Below are 20,169 nucleotides of genomic sequence, written 5' to 3'. Positions count from 1 at the left end.
ACAGTTAATTGGTAGTAGTTTGAGATTAATTTCGTTTCTATCTTCCTAAAGTGAGGCCAGATTTGATAAAGGAAGAATCTGTACTTTGTGTCACACTTGCCCAAACTACACTAGTTTTAAAAGTTGTATAAATAAAAGTGCATAATTGCACCCAATGCAAAAGCATTTGGGTATGTGTTACCTTAAATTAACTCAGTAACACAATGTTTGAACCATTCTGATTTCAGTTGGATTTGATCACAGTTTCTGTAGGCCAAGATAGTTCCAGTCCTGCATTTGTAAGCGACTGTGCAGTACCTGTGAGATCCAGCATCTGTCCAATGCACTTCCATAGTACCCTGTAACAAGCCAATAGTTGTATTTTTAAATTTTGGGCCTGTTAACATGCAGCAGAAGCAAAGTCATGGCTTATTCTAGTGTACAGAGCTTGATTTGCAAAAGAAGGCCGGTCCCCCAGCCTCACCTAGGCAAATACCATTTGTGTCCTCAAATCTATCCATCTAATTCAAAAATCAAATTTCCAGTCAGGGATCCAGGATACTTTAGACACAGATCAGTGGTGATGGACTGATGTTCCTAGCACAGATAATCTTCTAAAACATAAGTGGTGTGAAACAAAAACCCACACCTCCCAGAAGGCTATTTCTGAGTCAAAGTTGCCTTAACTACTTTCCTTAATCAGAAGTCTGTAAATTACTTTACCCAGGTGCATTTGTGTAATGCACTATGATGTGTTTTTTCAAAGTTAATTGGATAATTCCATTAATTACTTTTTTTGTTTCACTAGGTTTCTGCAACACATTTTGAGCTTGAATATTACTTAATTTAATTTGGAAGAAGTTGAGCAGGAAAAAATGGAACATGAACATTCTAGGAAGAGACAGAAGAAATTCAAGTTTCTGCACAGTACAATGGATTCTTGTAAGCACTATTGCAGAGCAGGGAAGTTAAGACAGATGCCTTAAGATTCTTAATGTGCATTTATGCAACACTGAATTATATACTGCTACCAAAGGGCCAGATCCAGAAGTGCCCTGCTTGGATGCACAAGGTCCAGAGTGGGAACTATGCATTTCTGTTATGCTGCAGTGGTGGGGGTAGATTGCAGAGACTCCTACCTCCTCATGGGCAAACTTCATACCTTAGGCACTGCAGAAGTCACTTCCATAGAAGGTCTCCAGAGTACAGAAGGGGAAAAAAAGGAAAAGGAAGGAAAAAAAAAATCAGCATAGAGCATGGTCAGCAAGTCTGAAGTGGGGGTATACGTAGTTCAGATTGCAGGTGATGGGGAAGGGACTGGATGATGTCTTCTCTTTTCCTATTAACCAGTCTACCCTATGATCACAGCTCTCCAAGTCTTTTGGGACTGAGGGTTCCTTCTACTAGCTGTGCTTTGGAGCAAGGCAATGCCAACAACATAAAAGCCTTTAACTTGGGTGTTGCTTCTTTGCTATAAGATTGAGCTTCCTCATCATTTTAACTTGATTTATTTAACCATATCAAGGACAGAGCTCAAAGAAGAAAACTTGGGTTTTAGTTGAAAAAAACATGGATTATTACTTTCCAACAATTGTTGGTCAGCCTACAAGGAAAGGCCAGTCCAAAAAGGAATTAAAAGTTCTTATATTTTCTGTTACTCTTCGCTGTGTTCTGTGTAAGGCAGCAGTAAAATGTAAAGTACCCCTGAGAAAAACCATATTGCAGTTGTGTGTTGCTAGAAAATGGAACCAGCAGACTACTGCTTTTTCCATGGGACTCTTCATGGTTTATAAATACTGTTTTATACTTTTGTTTTATCTTTTTAATAAAGGCACAAGGTTTTATTGGTTCTAAAATACAAATATCAAGTACTTACAAGAAGATTAGTGTTGGATCATAGATCTGTGTTAGCACACTGAATAATTGCATCCTTAAGTCTCCCACTTTCAAGTCCAGTTTTAGTGATGCTGAAATTGCTAAAGACTGACGGCTTTGTGCAGCAATGTACCTGTTCACAAAAGGCAAAATGTGTTTCCTGTGTGAGGAATCAAGTCCATCCCACCCTTAGCTCAAGACCTACAGCAAACAACATGGGGTTTTTTTCTCCTCACCCCTCTATAGAGAAGACTGCTAACTCATCTTTGGGTGGTATTGGAATTTTGCATGTGGAAAAAGTGACAAATACTATTTTTCTGTCTGTAACTTTTCTGATACTCAGCTGATGCAGATTACAAACAGACATGAGCCCTTTTGATACAGACTAAAGGTAGTAGTCAAATTGATGCTCTAGTCCAAAAGAACCTGTTTGGTTTATCTCCCAGACTGATTGCTACTTGAGTTAAATATGTTTAGGATGGAAATACTAAGGTATCAAGTATACTTCAAGGTTTAAAATAAGTATTTTTTTGTCTTTGGATATAATAAATTTTTCTTAAATATTAATCTTCTGGAAAAAGAACTCTTTGAGAACCTATGAACATGATTTCACCGTTGGATATTCTTGAGACAGACGTAATGGTCCAAACTTGCATGTTTTATAGAAGTTGCAGAATGTTTCTTCAAACTTTGTATAAGAAATTTTGCAATTGCTAATTCCAAAACTTACAAAAACATTTGCTACACATTAGTCTGAAAGGTTTAGCTTTTTCTTCTCAAATGTCAAGTGAGAAGTGCCCATCTGAATATAAGCTCTCAGCAGTATTGCACCAGCAAAATTTCTTGGGGAAGATAAGAGAGAAGGAAGACTGCACATTCAAATGGCTTGTTCTGAATACCAAAATTTGCAGCCCCAAACACTGGTGGAACTGTCATGGAGGGCCTGGGATATCATCTGGCTTTTACTGCATCAGTGTATTATAGCTGAAATAACATGTCCATGCACAGACATCATCTAGCAGAACTATAAGCAAAGTACATGTCAGAATCCTAAGTATCACTGATTCAGCAGTATGGTCTCTGCTCCCCCCACCTGCTCCCCAAAGTGCTTCATATAACCCCCCCATGAATGTATGTATCCTGTAGGCCAACATCAGTAGAACTTGTTTGATTTCTTAAGTCAGGACAGTGAATCTACAGGAAAAACTGCAAGTAAAAGACTAGGCTAACTCCATGTGCATTCTCTAGCGAGTGCTGCTCTTCTGAAACCACCTGTGTATCTGATGGACATTTTTGTGGCTTTTCATGAAGAACTGACATTTCTGACATGTTTAGGCAGATCACAGGAGTATTTTGTCCTAGATTTTTCCTCATATTTGAAGTGAGAAAAGGAGAGCAGTGGTTTTAGATAATCCTGAGGCCAGAGTTAGCAGTGGTTTTAGGATAATCCTAAAGCCAGAGTTACTGTTGGTGTAAAAGCAGGCATTACTGAAAGTTTCTTTGACAAATATGAAACACAGTAAAATCAGTCAAAGATGATTCTTCCACATTCACCACCCCAAGCCCTTTTATTTTTTTTTTTTCACCTGGGGAACTGGGGACTAAGGGAAACCCCAGGCTGATATAAAGGAATTAAGTTCTCTAAGGGAATTGCACTTCTGAACTCTAAGGGCATGCTAGTGAGTGGGATGGAGGGGTCAGGTTTTCCTGGCAAGCCTGGGCTTTGGAGGAGGTAGCAGCATGTCTAAGGCAGCAGGATGACATCCTGTGCCTTTGGGTTCTGTCCTGAGTGCTCCCTGTGCTGTGCCAGGCAGTCCTTGAGGCAGCAGGATGGCTGGCTGGCTGTTGGGCTGCAGGGAGCTGTACGTGTCCCGGCGAGCAGAGACAGGGGCTGCAGGAAGTGGCTTCTTTTGGCCCATGCACAGAAGAGCTGGAACCTTCCAGTGAATGCAGTGAGAAGGACATGTTCAGATCAGAAGGGGGATGGATCCTGAGAAAACAACTGTTTAGGGTGTTCGGCCGTGTTGTAAATGCTGGTTTGTGCTTTAACCTACTCTGTATCAGGGAGTCTTGATTGTCATTAAAAATAGCAGCCCTTAAGCTTTTAGATCCATCAAAGTAATGACTATTGCAAGCCATACGTAGTAGTTATTGTAGGATAGTTGACATTGACTGCAATTAGAAACTGCTTTTGTGTTTCTTACTGATTTTCTCTTTTAAAAAATCTACATACACTCAAAAAAAATCAAAAAATGGCTTTAAATTCCCAATGTGAGGACAGAAACCTGATGAAGGGCAAGATTTCAGTGTGATTTATCCTCCGTATTTCTGAAATGTCTTGAAATAAACCTGTCCCTGTGAATATGAGGCAGGGAAATCCATAAATAGAAATTACTTAAAACTGCACAATAGTGGTGTTTTTCTTAGTGTTATTTACTCAGAGTGTACAACACACACATCATTGCTGTGCCTACCGAAGGCGTATTATGGGAGGAGGGCAGGAAGAGGAGTAGGTTTCTGTCACTAATTAATTGACTTCCTACAGTATTATTTTGAGACTGTCGTGATACAAGTCAGATGTGATTAAAAACCTCCATTTTAAATATTCAGAGGGTTACTTTAGAGGAAGTCTGGGCACTTCTATTTTTAGTGATTTGAGTAGAAATTATGGTAACATTTTTGTTAAAGCTGCCTCTTGAGTGTGGAATTTGCAAGTACCAAGCTACTTTTGGTATGCTGTTCTTACAAATTGGTCCTGTTCTCCAGAGTGCTGAATACCTACAGTTTTCAGGTACTGTGTTTTTCCTTTGATCTTGTGTGGTTCTTTATTATAAATCATCTTTTGGGTTGGGACGAATTTCAGTCCCACTGGGTATGCACACAAAGACTTCATGATCTAACTGAAATATGGTCCAGTTGTAGCTAAGCAGAGCCCCAAGAGGAGGGAAACTGCAGCAGTGTTTGCAGCAGCATTTATGTCTGGCAGATTTACCAAGATGTGCTGATTCTGACACAGATTGACCAAATCTGCCTGGATCTGGAGCAGACTGACCAGATTTTTATTAAAAGTTAAATAACAACAAAACCACAACAGCTTTGAGCTTCATAGTGTATGTTCTCCAAAGACACCCTCTAAAATTGTGTCTAATTAGGGGATTTGGGTGTCCATTTAGAGAGGCTCCAAACAGCAGCTACTTTTAGCTCAAGAACACATCTTTTCACAGTACCTAAAAAACAGCAAGGTGTGCAGTGTCAGAGGCTCTTCTATCCCTAAGTGGCACCAAAGCGAGCAGCTGCACATGAAGTGATTTAGTACTGAACACATTTGTTACTTTTATCAATTTATTTTGTATATAGAGCTTTATACACATTTTTCTTAATTATGTAACTGTCATGAAACAACATGAAGTTACAAGTCGTAGTTTGTTTTAATGCAGATTAAAACTGGGGTTTGGCCATTTGTTTTCTGAAGCAATTACTTGAATTTGTTTCCATTAGGTAGTGAAGTCTGATAATGTTTACAGGATGTCTTTCTTTGGTTTGGGGAGGTTTCCCCATCTTTCTTCCCACCCCCTGTCCCAAGAAACAGAGAGCTCATGCTCAGCAGTCAAGCAGACATGTCAGACATGAAGTATTTGGGTTACTTTTATTGTCACCAAAGCATTGGTGGTGACATGCTGATTCCCTTCCGTTTACACTGCTTACTGACAACTTAAAGACTTAGCGTGGTCCTCTCTGATTTTTCCTGTCCCTTATCCTGTTACCAGCTTTATTGTGGGAAACTTAAATCTTCCTGAAGGACGATTCACAATCATAAAGCTATCCCAGAAAGAGGCAGCATTCCTGCTGTTAAGTCTGTCCCCTTTTTAACTTAGATGAATGAAACATCCCTGGGTTAACTCTGCAGTTCCTTTTGTATTTGCCAGCAAGGGTCATCAAAATTTGCACTAATCACAATGTCCCAGCTATTCTGCTTCCTCAAAGTTATTTTTAATTGTGCTGCCTAAACCTGTAATGAGCTGTATTTAAGTTTGGGACGACGTGTAAAAGATACCTGTAATAATGACGTACTTACTGTATTTTTTTCTATGTTACAGATAGGACTCATCCTATGCACAGAGAAAATGTTGCCATTTATAGTTTAATACTTGAAGTAACTTTTTAAAACGGGCTTTTATAAATGAATTAAATACAAAATCACATTGCTTTGCCTGGAAGTTCCTTCATGTTTTAATTGAATTTGCAATTTCCCTGTACGTGTACTTTTCCATAAAGTTCTCTCAAGTCATTTATAACCAATGAAAGTGCATTCAAGATTTTGTACATCAGTGTTCAGACCTGTTCATATTTCTCTGAAGTATAATTCATGTTTAATGAAAAAGTACTATTTTAAGCCTCTTTTCCAAAGTGATATGAATGGACTTGACACTTGAATTCATCAGTGAATGCAACATCAACTTAATAAAAGTATGTGAAAGAATCTGAAAAGTGCTCAGCTGTAGCATCTGTGTATTAGATCAGTGACAAGAACTGCCTACCTGGGAAACAGTACATCATTGTTCCAGTTTTTACACTCCAGCTGCAACAAACCTAGATTACACTCACTCTTTACACATCTTCCAGGTCACTGGGTCTTGTGGGGAAATAAAAAACCTGACTTGTGACTAACTTATTCCTTCAGGGCACTAAGCCTGACTTAGAAGTCAGCCACTCAAACAGGAATCAGCCACGTTCCTTTTAGATCAGGAACAATGTGTGTAAGAGGGCTGTTAACACCCAAGTTGACACTAACATGACAATGACACTGGCATTTAAAATCAACAATTCTTTCCAGAAAGTTTTTTTAAAAATGGAACATTTTGTAATATTCCATGAATTCCAGCCTCATCCTCCTGTCTCTGCAGTTCTAGCTCCCCTTGGTCCTTGCACTCCTGAGGGCAAGCATCATAGTCGTGTCTCAAGTACTGGTATACACAGAACAATCCCTGAGGAAGGGAGAGTGGCTAGCCCGAGCCATCTGGCCAGTATCAGCACATGAGCCCTTTCAACACAGCAGGAGTGTTCTCCAGGCTTTCAGAAGGCAACCAGTGAAGCTGTAAGCTAGGTTATCTATAAATCACCACCACTGCACCTGGTAACTTGCTGTTTAAGCCCTGAAGAACAGAGGGTGGGCAGATGGTGGAGAGCCACACATAGAACTTCTCTAACAAAACAGTAAGAAAATAGACACTGTTCCAGAGAACTCTTTTTAATGTTGTACTTCGTACGCCCCAGCAAAGTCTTATTTGTCACACACCCTAATTACAGTGAATTACCATAACAGGTATGAGAGCAGATTCTAGGGTAGTGCATGACATGTGCCAAATATAAATGTGCTGTATTATTCAACATGTCCATTTCTTTGACACATTTAAGTGGTTTAAATGATCGCTGATGTATCTGTGCTCAGGGAACTTGGCTTGTTTCAGGCTTTTGAAAGCTTCCCACTTCGCACGTCTCTCTTCTGTGTTGTGTTTGTATTCCTGTTCCTGTGTCAGGTAAGGTTGGCTGAGCCAATATTCGTTCTCTGCTTCAATTTCCAACCTTCGGATCATTGCTTGCTTCATTGAAGTGGTAACCTGTCTTGGCTGCCTGTACTTCCCAATCCATTGTTTTCCAGGAATTCTCTTCCGCAGTAATACTGTTGTTAAAAACATTTTGCCTTAAAACATAAACAGAAATACAAAATACTCATTACCTTATGGACAAAAATAAAACTTTGACAAGAAAAATTAAAAGCCCTGCATTCACTCCACTGCCTTTTAGCTGGCTGGTTTGAAGGTTCAAGCTCAGAACTTGATACTCACAAACCATCACACAGAGCAGGCAGCACAAGGCCAGATATACTGGAAACTTTATCAGAAAAGGGGAACTGAAATCTGTGTAGCTTAAGAATTTATTCAGTTATCCTTACTCCACAATTAAAGCATATACTCCATAAGTTATTTAAGAAAAATCCAGTCAGATACTCAAGAATGAAGGGTTCATTTTGGTCATGCCTTCAAACAGCTGTGTTTAGTACACGGAGTACTTCCAGCTCTGTCTCCTCGATCCAAATTTGGCCTTTCCTAGCATTAGGTTTTGAACTACAGGCTCTCCGTAAGCTTATTAGTATGTAATTACCTAGTCTTGTATTCTGTCCAAGGGAAATCGGATGGTGGAGAGAAGCAATACCCTGAATTAGACCAAGTAGCGTAAGCGGAAAGCACGAACCGACTGACACAACACACTGGGTGTAGTGGGCAGGAAAGGCCGAATGACGTTTAGATTTTACACACGTGCTCTTCGTTACCGTGTTCATTATTAGTCCCAAACCCGCCTAACGCCCGGCTTTCTCATTACACCGGATTTCATCAGCTTTACAGAATCACAGAATACGCGGACTTGGAAGAGACCCACAAGGACCATCGAGTCCAACTGGCCATGCACAGTACATCCCCAAGAGCCGCACCATGTGCCTGAGAGAGTTGTCCAAACGCTTCATGAACTCTGTCAGCCTTGGTGCCGTGACCAAGTAAGTCACCCAGGCACTTTTACCAGGGCACAAACCAGCACTGCCGCTAAGTGAAGCTAACCCACCCCGTTCCCACGGTGCAGCCGCACGCCGGCGTCCCACTCTCTGGCCCGATTTAGAAGCGAAGCCGCGGGTACCCGTGAGGGTGCCGCTGCCCCAGGCCCCAGCTCCACTCCCGGCCTCACTCACCGGGAAGCTCCGGCGGCGGCTCCGCTCCGCACGGAGAAGCCAAGATGGCGGCGGGCGGGCGGGGAGCGCGGCTCTCGCGAGAGGCGGCGGCGGGCGGAGCCCGGCAGCGCCAATGAGGCTCGCGCTGGCGGCAGTTTGAAGCCCCTCAGTGGCGCGCGCGACTCGGCTCGGCCCGGCCCGGCCCGGCCCGGCCCGGCCCGTTCCGTTCCGTTCCGTTCCGTTCCCCTCTGGGCCGCCCCGGTCCCGCTACCTCCGCGCTCCGCTTCCCCGCCTCGGAGCCATGGACGTGACCAGGGGCTTCTTCGGCAAGCTGCGGGACCTGGCCCTCACGGTGGAGAAGGATGTGAAGCAGCTGGAGCGGGCCATGCTTCGGGAGGACGTGGGTAAGTGCAGCCTCCGGCCATGGGCCGCACGCCTGGGGCTGGTGGCTTCGCGCTTGTTCCTCGGGGCTCCTTGCCCGATTTGCGTTCCCGCCTGCCACTGTCCCGCTGTGCTCCTCTGGGAGGGCCTTTGGTAGGCCCGGCCGTGAGCCTGCGGGGTGCTCGGCTGTGAATTGTTTGGGCTCCTCCTTGTGTCGGTGTCTCTCTGAGCGCCTTTGTGGGTGTGTGGCTGAGTTTTTGTCGTGGAGAAAGATAGGATGATCGGGATGAAATGGGAATCACATTCTTGCTTCTCCTTCTTTTCGTGGATCGATATAGGAAAACATTTTCAGGTCATGTTCTCTCTCTGGGCAGATAGCTCAGGCTTCTAATTGTGTTTCTATGTCATGTTACGTAGCAGGTGCCCTCTTTTACACCATTTGCATTAGGCTTGGTTTCCAGTGAAAAAAGTAAAGACTGCTGCGTCGTGTATGGAACAATGCATCTGCCCACGTGCAAGTTCGGTGGAAGAATTCAGTTTTCTGCTGATACTTATTTTTCACTGGTTTTTATATCACTTTTTTCCGACTGCATGCAAGCTCCTTAAGGATAAAATTTTAACATAAGTAATTCTTGACAGCCCAGGGACCAACCCGTTTTATCAATATCTTCTATACATCAATTTCTACAGTATTAGCTGCAACATTAAAGTGGAAGCTTGGGCAGTTTCTCTGTGGAGTTTAACACACTGTACAAAGGGCAGGTTTTTGCTGTGCGGGGTACCCGACAGAAACTAGTTCTCTCTGGTTTTTTCTGTATTGACTCACTCTGTCTAATGTACAAATCCAACATCTCTAATATCATAGAAACATAGAATGGTTTGAGTTGGAATTGACCTTAAAGATCACCTGGTTCCAACCCCCTGCCATGGGCAGGAAAACCTTCCACTAGACCAGGCTGCTCAGAACCCCATCCAACCTGGCCTTGAGCACTTCCAGGGATGAGGCATCCACAGCTTCTCTGAGCACCCTGTTCCAGAGCCTCACCATTCTCACAGCAAAGAACTTCCTCCTAATATCTAATCTAAATCTGCTCTCTCTTAGTTTGAATACATTCCCCCTTGTCCTGTCACTACATGCCTTTGTAAAAAGACCTTCTCTATCTTTCTTGTAGGCTCCCTTCAGGTACTGAAGGCTGCACTTAATTCATCCTGAAGCAGCCTCTCTTCCACGCTTAACAATCCCAGTTCTCTCAGCCTTTTCCTTGTAGGAGAGGTGCTCTGTCCCTCTAACCATCCTGGTGTCCCTCCTCTGGACTCACTCCAACAGCTCCATGTCCTCCCTGTGCTGGGACCCCAGAGCTGGATGCAGCACTGCAGGTGGGGTCTCACCAGAGCAGAGCAGAGGGGCAGAATCCCCTCCCTGGCCCTGCTGCCCACGCTGCTTTGGATGCAGCCCAGGACACCTCTGGCTCTCTGGGCTGTGAGGGCACATGGCTGGGTCATGTCCAGCCTCTCATCTGCTAATACAGGAAATTGCATTCCCACGCAGAATGTTACTCACATGCTAAAACACTAAGACACCTTTTTTACTTTCCAAACTCTTTTATGTGAACGTGAATCTCGAAGACTACGAAGATGAATCTCCAACAACAGTCTTGCATGACCTCCACTGTGAAATCAAGACTCAGAAGGTAAAATCTTACCTCGCTTCCTTCTTGAAAAATTACATGCATGTGCATGTTCCATAAACTTATGGTTCTGTTTTGATCAGTAAGCCACAATTCAGCTTTGTTGGTCAGCAGTTATAACCCTTATTTTTACTCAGTTACCTCTGAGTCCTCATAATGGCCATGGGTATTGGGGTAATGCCCAAAAACTTGTGGGTGACCCAAAGTACATTTAGCAATGTTTATTAGTTTGCAGTCACTATCGTCACTCAGGTAAGCAGGGAACAAAGGTTACAAGGAAGCTGTAGCTGTGCCAAGGTATGAGGAGAATGATTCAGGAGCAGCAGCTCCCAACAAAAAATATAAGCTTGCTTGTTTTCCATGAGCAGCCTTTAGAATAAAATCAATCTTCACAGAAGTTTCAGTACCTTCAGCCATTCAGTTAAACTTGTGGAAAATGTTGTTTATTTCTTATACAGAAGTAGGAAAAATGGGTTATAGAAATGAGCAATATAGAAATAATTGAGTGATATAAATGTGAGATTTACCTTTTGCTCTGCAATAATTCTTTGTACATATAGAGTAAGAGTCCAAACTAATCTCATATTTTTCTGGAGTTAAAGCATTTTTTTTTTCAAGGTTACCAGTAAGTAATTATCATATTGTGAACTGTCATTACAGTTACCTTTAAAAGTTTTTATACACTTATGCCCTATATATTCCTGGAGTTCTGTAGGTGTATATACCTCATGGTTTTCAGCTGTAGAAAAGACCTAAATTCACTGCTTATCTTCATCTGAATTGCAGTTGAATACTTACTTCCAAAATGCTTCATGTGTAAACAACTAGCTTGTGATGATTTGAAAACCAGTATTTTTATGTTCCACTCCCCCTCTCTGTCCCCAAAGGAAGATATTAGTGCCAGTCTTGATAGGAGTTGCTCTGAAAAAAAAGCAATTCGTGACTTTATGAAGGCAAGTGAAATATTGATACAAAGAAATTCAGCAGATCTTGGAAAAATAAGAGAGCTGTTCCAGAAATATGGCTACAAACCACATGTCAAAGACTCTACAGGTAATATTTCTTGTCAATACAGTATGTGAAGAACAGTATCATTTTTGTAAAATGTTTCTCTTTGTCTATGTGTATATTTCTATTAATTAAGAGATCAAGTACATCCATGTTATTTGCTTTATAGTAATATCCAGAGAGTAAAAGATTTTGCTTTATAGTAATATCCAGAGAGTAAAAGATTTTGTGCCATAAGAATAAACCAAAACACAAACACTTGGAGTTAGATCTTCTGGCATGCCTTTAGGTTAGTTTGTGTTGAGGTTTGGGGTTTTTTCAGTAATTATATTCAGAAAACATGTTAGCAAGCATGTTTTCATAACCCAGAGAATTACGCTGCTTCAGCTTCTCATGCATGAGGAACTATTGTAGATGCACCTCTGTTGGTTTGTATTCATATGTGGTGGTTTCATTAACTTAAACCATCCTAGAGAAAATCTTAAAATGTCTGTTTCACAGCACAAATGGGACAAGAGAAGAATGTGCAGGAATTAGGTGGCATGTGACAAGCAGTGGCAGCTTAACTGTTGGGGGAAGGAGGTCCTTAATCCAGTCAGAAAATGCACACACAACTGTCTGAAAAATCCAGATGTGCCAAATGAGTTAAAGTACTACAGCTGTCAGTACTACACATACTCCTTTTGGTATCAAGAGCCCAATCAGTCTTCAAAAAGCCTTTGATGGGGCCTTAACCTTCCCTGAGCATTATCCAGTCTTTACACAAAATTATGGTTGTGAACCATATTGATGTCCAAGTTAAGCTACTGTAGCTGTTTTACACAGATAAGGCAGAAGGCTCTGATTTTTATAGTACCTTTCTTCCTATACTCTCTTTGCTTTTAAATAAGTCTCCAAACAGAGTTACAAGGTTAAATTATTTTTAAGTTGTATTTTTAAGCTAAGCATATCTGAAGACAAAATACCAGTGCATCCCGGAAGGTGCATTACTTTAAATAGCCTCCCTCCCCCTACCCACCTCACAGAATCAATTAAGTTGGAAAAGACTTCTGAATCATCAAGTCTGACCTGTGGCTGAACACCACCAAGTCAACCAGACCATGCTGTGTCCAGTCTTTCCTTAAACACCTCCAGGGACAGTGATTCCCTGGGAAGTTCATTCCAATGTCTAATCACCCTTTCTGTGAAAAAATTCTTGCTAATGTCCAACCTGAATCTCCCCTGGTGCAGCTTAAGACTGTGTCGTCTTGTCCTACCACTTGTTACCTGGGAGAAGAGGCAGACCCCCACCTGGCTACAGGCTCCTTTCAGGGAGTTGCAGAGAGGGATAAGGTCCCCCCCGAGCCTCCTTTTCTCCAGGCTAAACACCCCCAGCTCCCTCAGCTGCTCCTCACAGGACTTGTGCTCCAGACCCTTTCACTTACTACATCATGCAGAAATTCATCGATGTTTTGGGGTGGTTTGGTTTATCTAACTCCAGAAATATACAGATTACACATTTACATATTTTTGCAGTGGACTCTTGTCATCTAAAAAACTATCTTCTTTCATAAGTTTTTAGTTGCTGCTTCATAACCTTTCTTCAATACTGTTTTTCTGAAGAATGAGCATTCTAGTACTGCCTGCAGCCTTTGCTCTTTCCCCAAAAACCTTTTCATCTCTATGCAGGGAGAAAAATACTCTTGTGTAAAAATCTTTGAATTTCATTTTCACTAGAAATAATATTTACCAGAGTGAATAATATTTAGCACAGTGAAATTCAGTAAATATGTGACTTATAAATATAGTTTAGCTTGATACAAGCTTTTGCTATCTGTTGTAGCTTCAGGTTCAATACTTTAAAGTGAAAGAAGGAATCTATTTTTTACAATAACAAGTAAAAAAATTTGAATACTGGGGAAGTGTCCAAATTTATTTTATAAATTCTTAAAACAGGAACTTCTGACGTAATTTTTTTTTCATTCCTTTTCTTAAAAAGAAGAGGAGGAGGAGGAAGTTAACCGTGAATCAGCAATGTCTGTCCAGAATAAATCTGATGAAGAAAAAGCAAATGATGTACCTCATCTATCTGCTTGTACTGAGAAGCCACTGTTGCCCAAAGACCCACTGCACAACCTCCAGCTTTCTGATTTTGGCCTTTCACAATACGCTTTCTCCAGGCCTTGGAGTGCAGTGAAAGCACAGCACACAACAAGTGCACATCAACAAAAGCCAAAGAATGAGACTCCACTAAACCTGCGAACACCCCGTGCTTTGCCCAAAACACCAAAATGTAAGCTAAAGATGGATGATTATGAGTGTGTGACACCAAAACTTGAACACTTTGGCATTAGTGAACATACCATGTGTATGAATGAAGATTATACGATGTCACTTATTCATAAAACTTCTCAGACAATCAAAAAGTAAGTTACTGGAGTTCAGACTGTTTGTCTACTGAATTTTCTGTATTTTCTTCTTGCTGTACTAATTACTTGCTGCTATCACCCTTCTCTTTGTCTTCAGGTGGGTGATTGTTATCTCTTAGCTGGTTGGTCCTGTGTTATTTAACTCTGTACACATCTTTTCACATACCCATTGCAGTGCCAAATGCTGACATGAAATACATCTGGTGTGCTCCTTGTCTTGACTGCACCATAAGAATTTTCCATATACAATGTATTTACAAAGAGAAAAACACAATGTGATCTGTTGTTTTCCTTAACCATGGGTTTGGGCCTGGGCTTGTCTGCCATAAATATTATACAGCCAGTGTAAAGGTTTCAGAAGCTTTAGTAGTGTTAACAGGAAACAGTTTGTAAAGCATTCAGTAAATTTATAGAAGTACTGTGTTTTTTCTAACATAAGCCCCACCTTACAAACAGTTTGCTCCTTTTGTTCCAGTCTTCTGGAGCTGAAAAGGCTTCTCTAGATTTTCACTGTTCTAATTACAAAAAAAAATAATTGTAGCAGTGAGGTCATGCACGTAGTTAATAGGTCATGTTTTTATAGCAATATGTTCAATTTTAAAAGCTGACAGTACCTAAATACTTGATATTTAGAGAAATTGTTTGGAAAACAAGGATCATATGCATGAAAACCACTTAAAAAATTCTATGGGTTCTACTCATTGTAAAAACTAAAAATCATAGGGTTTCAATTTCTAAGACTTCAAAGACAAAACTGACTTGAAAAGTTACTTTTTTATTTAACCCAAAGTTTGAGATGTGTTCATCTAAGTAAAATATACTGCCTCATATCCTGCCTATACTGTCTATTGGGGGGTTTTTTAAGCTTGGACATTTTGTAGAGAAGATCTAAATCTGATTATCATAGTTAAGATTACTTTTTAAACACTTAAAACTATTTTCTTTAAAGAGACAGTTTTGTGCGTAGGTTAGGGAAGCTTCCACATTTTGCCTGGTACTCTCTCTTAACTGCATGTGCCATTTTTTCACTAGAATATATTGGATATGAAAAAATAGTTTTTAAAATTTCTGTTTCCAGTGTTATGGAATTGATATTAAATAGCTTGTTACTTTGAAATCACTATATTTTCTTTTTAAATAATTTTGGAATTTCTCCCTTGAAATAGTTATGTAATTACTAAAAATGCTTTAAAGCTCTATTGTATTTGATTAAGATAAACAATCTTATATAAACTTAAAAATTCAATTAACAATCTTTCAGTGTTCACAAGACTCTTATTAGTTTAAAAGCAGAAAAGATTTCCTCTTGTTCTATAGAATTGCTTAGGCAACAGGCAGTTCAAAATAAAACCCCCAACACAGAATAGGCATCTGTCCTACCATGGACATCTTTTTGGTTGGTTTGGGTTTGGTTTTTTCTTAATGCATTAGGTTGAAATCTCAATGTATTTGGTCATTTGTGGCTGGACTGAACATGTGCATACTACAAACTGCAGAAGAATCACAGATAATAAATCTATTAAAAATTCATATTTGAGAAAACTATTTTTTTACTTGCATATTCATTAATGAATACTAGAAAAGTGATCAGGTTGGCAAAATTCCTTTAATTGTGACCTCTTCATAATACTTGAGAGCTAATTGGGGATTTGGTTTTCAGGTTGGTTAAAGGAGATGATAATGGAGGGAATTTGCCAGAAATGACAGTCAGGGAAATCATGGTTACTCCTGCATCAAAATCAAGTACGAGAGCTGAGAATGGTAAGTTTAAAATATGTGAAATAAATATACATATGCATTTTTACAGAATGCATGTGTAAATGCATTGTAAGCACATGGTAAACTTAAATTGTATTTCTGGTTAAATATAGTTAATTCAGGGCAAGTCATTGTATGAGTACTAATGTCTAAAAAATGTTGATGGCTTCCATAGGAAAGTTTCTCACTTTATAAGGTATAAATCTTTCCTCATTCTTGCACTCATATCCAACTGGAATTATGCAGCAGAATTAATCATTTTGTAACTGCAGCTTACCCTTATTTGAAATAAAAGTACTGTTTTGCCAACTTAGCCTTTTTTTTTCTGAGAATACCCATTGGATCTGTTTAAAGACAGGAAAGAAAGGGGCTAGCAAGACAGTAATTTAAGACTTTTAAGAGTGATGCTAAAACTTCTTTGAGAGGAGAAATAGGTTATTTTAAAAATCCGTAAAAATCTTGGGACAAACATAGTGACGATTGGGTAAATGAGAAGGGAAAGCAATGTTGATTTAAGCTGGGCTTCTTCTGTTATATTCAGTAGTGGGACTAGAATGACTACTTGTTTCTGCATTTGCTGCTTTTAAGGAATACTGTAATTTGGATGGATCAAACAAAATATCAACTAAAGTGATAAACATGTTTTAGAAAATGTGACTGGAACTGCTAATAGTTATATATGTGTATGCACGCATATATTTTTAATTTTATTTCGCTCACCCTTGATAGCAGCAGCTGACTGGATGGCTTCTCCTATGGTATTTGTGTTCTGTACTCCTGATGTGAAGGTCTCTTCCAAAACAAATAGTACAGTACCATCAAGGTCGCCAGAGACAAAGGAACAGCCTTTTCCCAGTCATGCAGCAACACCACGGTGTCCAGATTTTCAAACAAGATGGCTAAAAGCAGAAGCTGAGGTAGTAAATAGCAATTATATACATTTTCACTTACTTTGCCATAAGCAGATTTTTAAATCTCAGTTTGGTATTCTTTTCCAATACTGTTTTTTTCTTATGTCACTGTAAAAGTTTTTTCTAATCATAATTCTGTAAGAACATTTACTAAATATTTTACCTAACATAAGTAAATTAACTGAAGGCATTTAATACTACTTTTGCAGCAGCAGGTAAAGCCAGGGGGGAAGATTGAGTCAATGACAAAGAAGGATGCAAAAGATACACAATACAAAGAAGATAGAATTCCTTTTGCTGGGCGCTCTGATGAGAATCTTAAACATTTTGGGGACTCTTCCCCTCCCAAACTGAAACACTATGACCAGTTACTCAATACTCCTCCACCTCCAGAAATAACAAGGATACCAGATGATGTTCTAAAGGTTAGCTAATATGCTTTTTTCCCCTAACTATTTTTAATATCAAAATACTAAAATTAAAAGGGCCTAGTTCTATCTGTAATCCATCTGTTTTGAGTTCTTAGGTAATTCTTTTTATTCCTGTTTCATGTTTCCTATAGATTCTTTCCCAATATAATCATAAGGTAGACTCTTCTAAAGCCAAGGAAATGGAGACCAAGGCAGGAAATACTACAAGATATGAAAGTGATTCCACTGATTACTGCAACAAAGAGAACAGGTATGATTACATTTTACAAATTTGGTTAAGAAATTTTATTTGTAGGAGGTACAAAGAGGCTTTAATGTACTGAGAAATTCATGCAGTTGCTTGCTCCTCAGCTACCAAAACAGCTCTTGCTTCTGTGACTAAGTAACTGGATTTTGGCATGGTAAAGCTACCTGTTTTTAAAGAACAGATATTGTAGTTGATGGTGTGTTTGGATCCTCCCAGATTTAAAGGAAACAAACAAAAAAACCAACAAAACCACCAATGAAAAGGAAGGTAGAGTTTTACTGTGGGTTTATCTGTAGGTATACTTTGCTTTGTGGCAATCAAAGCACCAGTGAATGCTTTCTGAGTAAATTTAGGCAATAAACCAAAAGAATTTGGTGAAAAGTATCTAAGTGAGAACTGTTTTCACAGTTGTTTTGACAAAGACAAAATTCTTTGAACTGAAAAGCTACAATAAGTATGAGTAATCTTAGAACAAGTGTATAATAGTTTTATAAAGAACACCATCAATTTGAATATAAAGAAGTTTTTATGACAACTTTATCAAAGTGTAGATATTCCTGATTCAATGTAATATATATATTATGCTAGTTGATTATCTGTTAGAGTCTGTACAGATTATTTTAATAGGAGGTACAAGGAACATGTAAGAACAAAACCCAGAGTGAGACTGATAAAAGTTGGTATCTTACTATACTTAGGAGTTGGAATCCATTTGAGTAATCTCACTTTAGCTGATCCTTCATTTTTTGTTGTCAAGATAAAAAAGACAAGTTTTCAATATTTTTGTCTTCTGCTAATTCAAAATACGATTCAAATAAGCTCACAAACACATCTGGGTATATTTTCAGAGGATATCACGGAGTTTTCAGGCCAAACATCTGAAATGAAACTGAAGACCATGTTGAAACTGTTTCACATTCATGGATCTTGTCACCAAATCACAACAAGTTCAAAAAGCAAAAGGAAATACTGGTGGGAAGAAAGAGCCATACCAAGAAAAAGCTTTTTTAATGGAGAAAAATTCTTTATCCATGATGTGGATAAACTTGTTTGAACTAACAGCTTGTACTTAATTTTCTATGGACACTATTGCCAAAATGTGTTGAGGGGTTTTAAATATATTAGACTTCAAAGAGGAATGGAGATTCACGTTCAGGTGTTTGTTGTGTAGGATTGCATTTGCAGTAGGCTGTAGAGAGTGCAGTTAGGTTGTAATAGAAAGAAAGTCCAGTATAGTGCTTAAAAAAGTGGGTATCTCTGGCTCTTCTGGTGACTCCTACACCGTTTCAGGGCTGAGGCTGAAGTCGGGTACTTCAACAGTCTTTGGTATCATCAACAGAAACAAGTAATTTTTTTTTGTATTGGAAGAGTAACTCCTTCTTTACTGTTTAAAGCACTTTGGTGCTTTTAGTGATTTCTGCAGTGCCAAGATGTATCTGACACATTCCTGCATCAGACTGGCTATTACTTCTCTGGCAGACAAGTGTTTCCCATGCAGCTTCTTTCTTAATATACATCGACATAGTATCAGGTGCTACGCATCTGGTTTCTTTGTAGTCTGGCTGGACTGTTAAATTATTTGAAAATGTGGAATTGATATTGGTTATGTGTATCTTCAACTGCTGGAAGAATTTGCTGGCAGGAGTGTAGGTGATTGCTTCCGCTCCTGCTGCTGCCATGTGTATTCTCTTCAGTGCTGCTGTCACTTCTAAATGTGCACATCTGACCCTGCAGTAGCTGACCAAGCTTAAGTTCTCAGAGCTGTTTGGCACTCTTTTGGTAGTCATAGTAATTAGGACTTTGTTCTTCTAGCACTTTTACTATTTTCCACTAGAAAACCCAGCTACATATCCTTGTTTGGAGCCAGTTTGCTGTTTGCAGTGTCAGCTATTCCTCTGACTCCAGGTCTGCTCTTATCATTTGTCTTCCAGTTGTTGACTGAAACTCTATCATTTATATGAGGGCAAACATGCAACGCATGAGAAAGGAGAGACTGTCCCAGGAGATGGGGATAAGGGGATGCTTTTCTGAACTCTCAGCTCCACATTTTTTTAAGTCTTCAGAATATACAAACATCTAGAGATGCCTGCAAGTATTTCTTCAGTTGCTTAGACAGACTTGTCCTGATTAAAATTTAACAAGTAAAGGTGCCTTTTTCCTGCTATTACAGTCATTTTCCAGGATAAGTGTACATCAAATTAATTGGAGAAGGTGATTTTCTACTAGTTCTGACCTGAGCACGCTGTCATACAAAAAGCTAGTTTCTGTTTAAAAGAAATGTATGTATTAATGTGTCAGTCTGTGAGGTTAATTAACACTTTGGGATACTTAATAAATCTGTCTCAAATGCTTGTTGTCTGCTATAAGAACATTTTTTTGTTCTACCAATCCTCTTCAGAGAGTGAAGGCCACACCCACTTCCAGCTTTTTCATAGATTAAAGCCTGGTGGGGTGAATGCTGGTTCTGAAATTTCATGGCCTTGGAAAGGTACAAAGTATTCTTGCTGCAGAGCAAGAGTGTTTCAACCCGACAGATTTACCAGCGCTGAACAGGAGGGATTACACAGCCTGCATTTTCCCTCCACGGCACTTTATGACTACTTTCTTGCCCAGAAGCAAGCCAGATCTCCTTTTAATATGAAATGGAACAAGCAGCACTTCTGTCCCAGACCTTGCTGTATTCCCCTTGCCTTCAACTAACAAAATTCACAAAAGAGCTTTGGGAAGTCTTTTCCCTAAACTTGGGAACACCTCAGCACTCC

The 20,169-nt window shown here is 39.8% G+C and overlaps 3 protein-coding genes across 6 annotated transcripts in view; 2 read left to right on the top strand and 1 right to left on the bottom strand.

Moving 5' to 3' along the window:
• Positions 1 to 6,295, top strand: part of ZDHHC20 (zDHHC palmitoyltransferase 20) — a 49,995-nt gene extending 43,700 nt beyond the window's left edge. For all 3 annotated transcript variants that reach the window (XM_082278244.1, XM_082278243.1, XM_082278245.1), the window contains one exon: positions 788 to 6,295. In XM_082278244.1, coding sequence (XP_082134370.1) covers positions 788 to 807 — 20 coding nt within the window. In that variant the 3' untranslated portion in view covers positions 808 to 6,295. The remainder of the gene's footprint in view (positions 1 to 787) is intronic.
• A 791-nt stretch (positions 6,296 to 7,086) lies between these two features.
• MRPL57 (mitochondrial ribosomal protein L57) lies at positions 7,087 to 8,697 on the bottom strand. Of its 2 annotated transcripts, none has more exons than XM_082277646.1 (2): positions 8,597 to 8,697; positions 7,087 to 7,555 (listed from the first exon to the last, which is right to left on the bottom strand). In XM_082277646.1, the coding sequence occupies exon 2, from the start codon at positions 7,548 to 7,550 to the stop codon at positions 7,239 to 7,241; it is 312 nt and encodes a 103-aa protein (XP_082133772.1). In that variant the 5' UTR covers positions 7,551 to 7,555; positions 8,597 to 8,697; the 3' UTR covers positions 7,087 to 7,238. The 2 variants fall into 2 exon arrangements, with proteins under 2 accessions (XP_082133772.1, XP_082133773.1); XM_082277647.1 differs by lacking the exon at positions 8,597 to 8,697 and adding an exon at positions 8,473 to 8,578.
• A 179-nt stretch (positions 8,698 to 8,876) lies between these two features.
• On the top strand, positions 8,877 to 19,622 carry SKA3 (spindle and kinetochore associated complex subunit 3; the record flags this gene model as incomplete). Its single annotated transcript, XM_082279347.1, has 9 exons — positions 8,877 to 8,979; positions 10,583 to 10,647; positions 11,532 to 11,697; positions 13,631 to 14,057; positions 15,721 to 15,821; positions 16,548 to 16,735; positions 16,939 to 17,154; positions 17,292 to 17,410; positions 18,256 to 19,622. The coding sequence occupies 9 exons, from the start codon at positions 8,877 to 8,879 to the stop codon at positions 18,287 to 18,289; spliced, it is 1,419 nt and encodes a 472-aa protein (XP_082135473.1). The 3' UTR covers positions 18,290 to 19,622.
• Between the last annotated feature and the right edge of the window lie 547 nt (positions 19,623 to 20,169).

Source organism: Coloeus monedula (genome assembly GCF_965178545.1).
Source record: "Coloeus monedula genome assembly, chromosome: 3".
Classification (NCBI taxonomy): Eukaryota; Metazoa; Chordata; class Aves; order Passeriformes; family Corvidae; genus Coloeus; species Coloeus monedula.
The sequence above is the reverse complement of the archived record's forward strand: the minus strand, read 5'-3'. Positions and strand labels throughout refer to the sequence as shown.

Coding starts and splice junctions, on each gene's coding strand:
- MRPL57 (XM_082277646.1), bottom strand. CDS start 7,550: ATGTTTTTAACAACAGTATTACTGCGGAAGAGAATTCCTGGAAAACAA.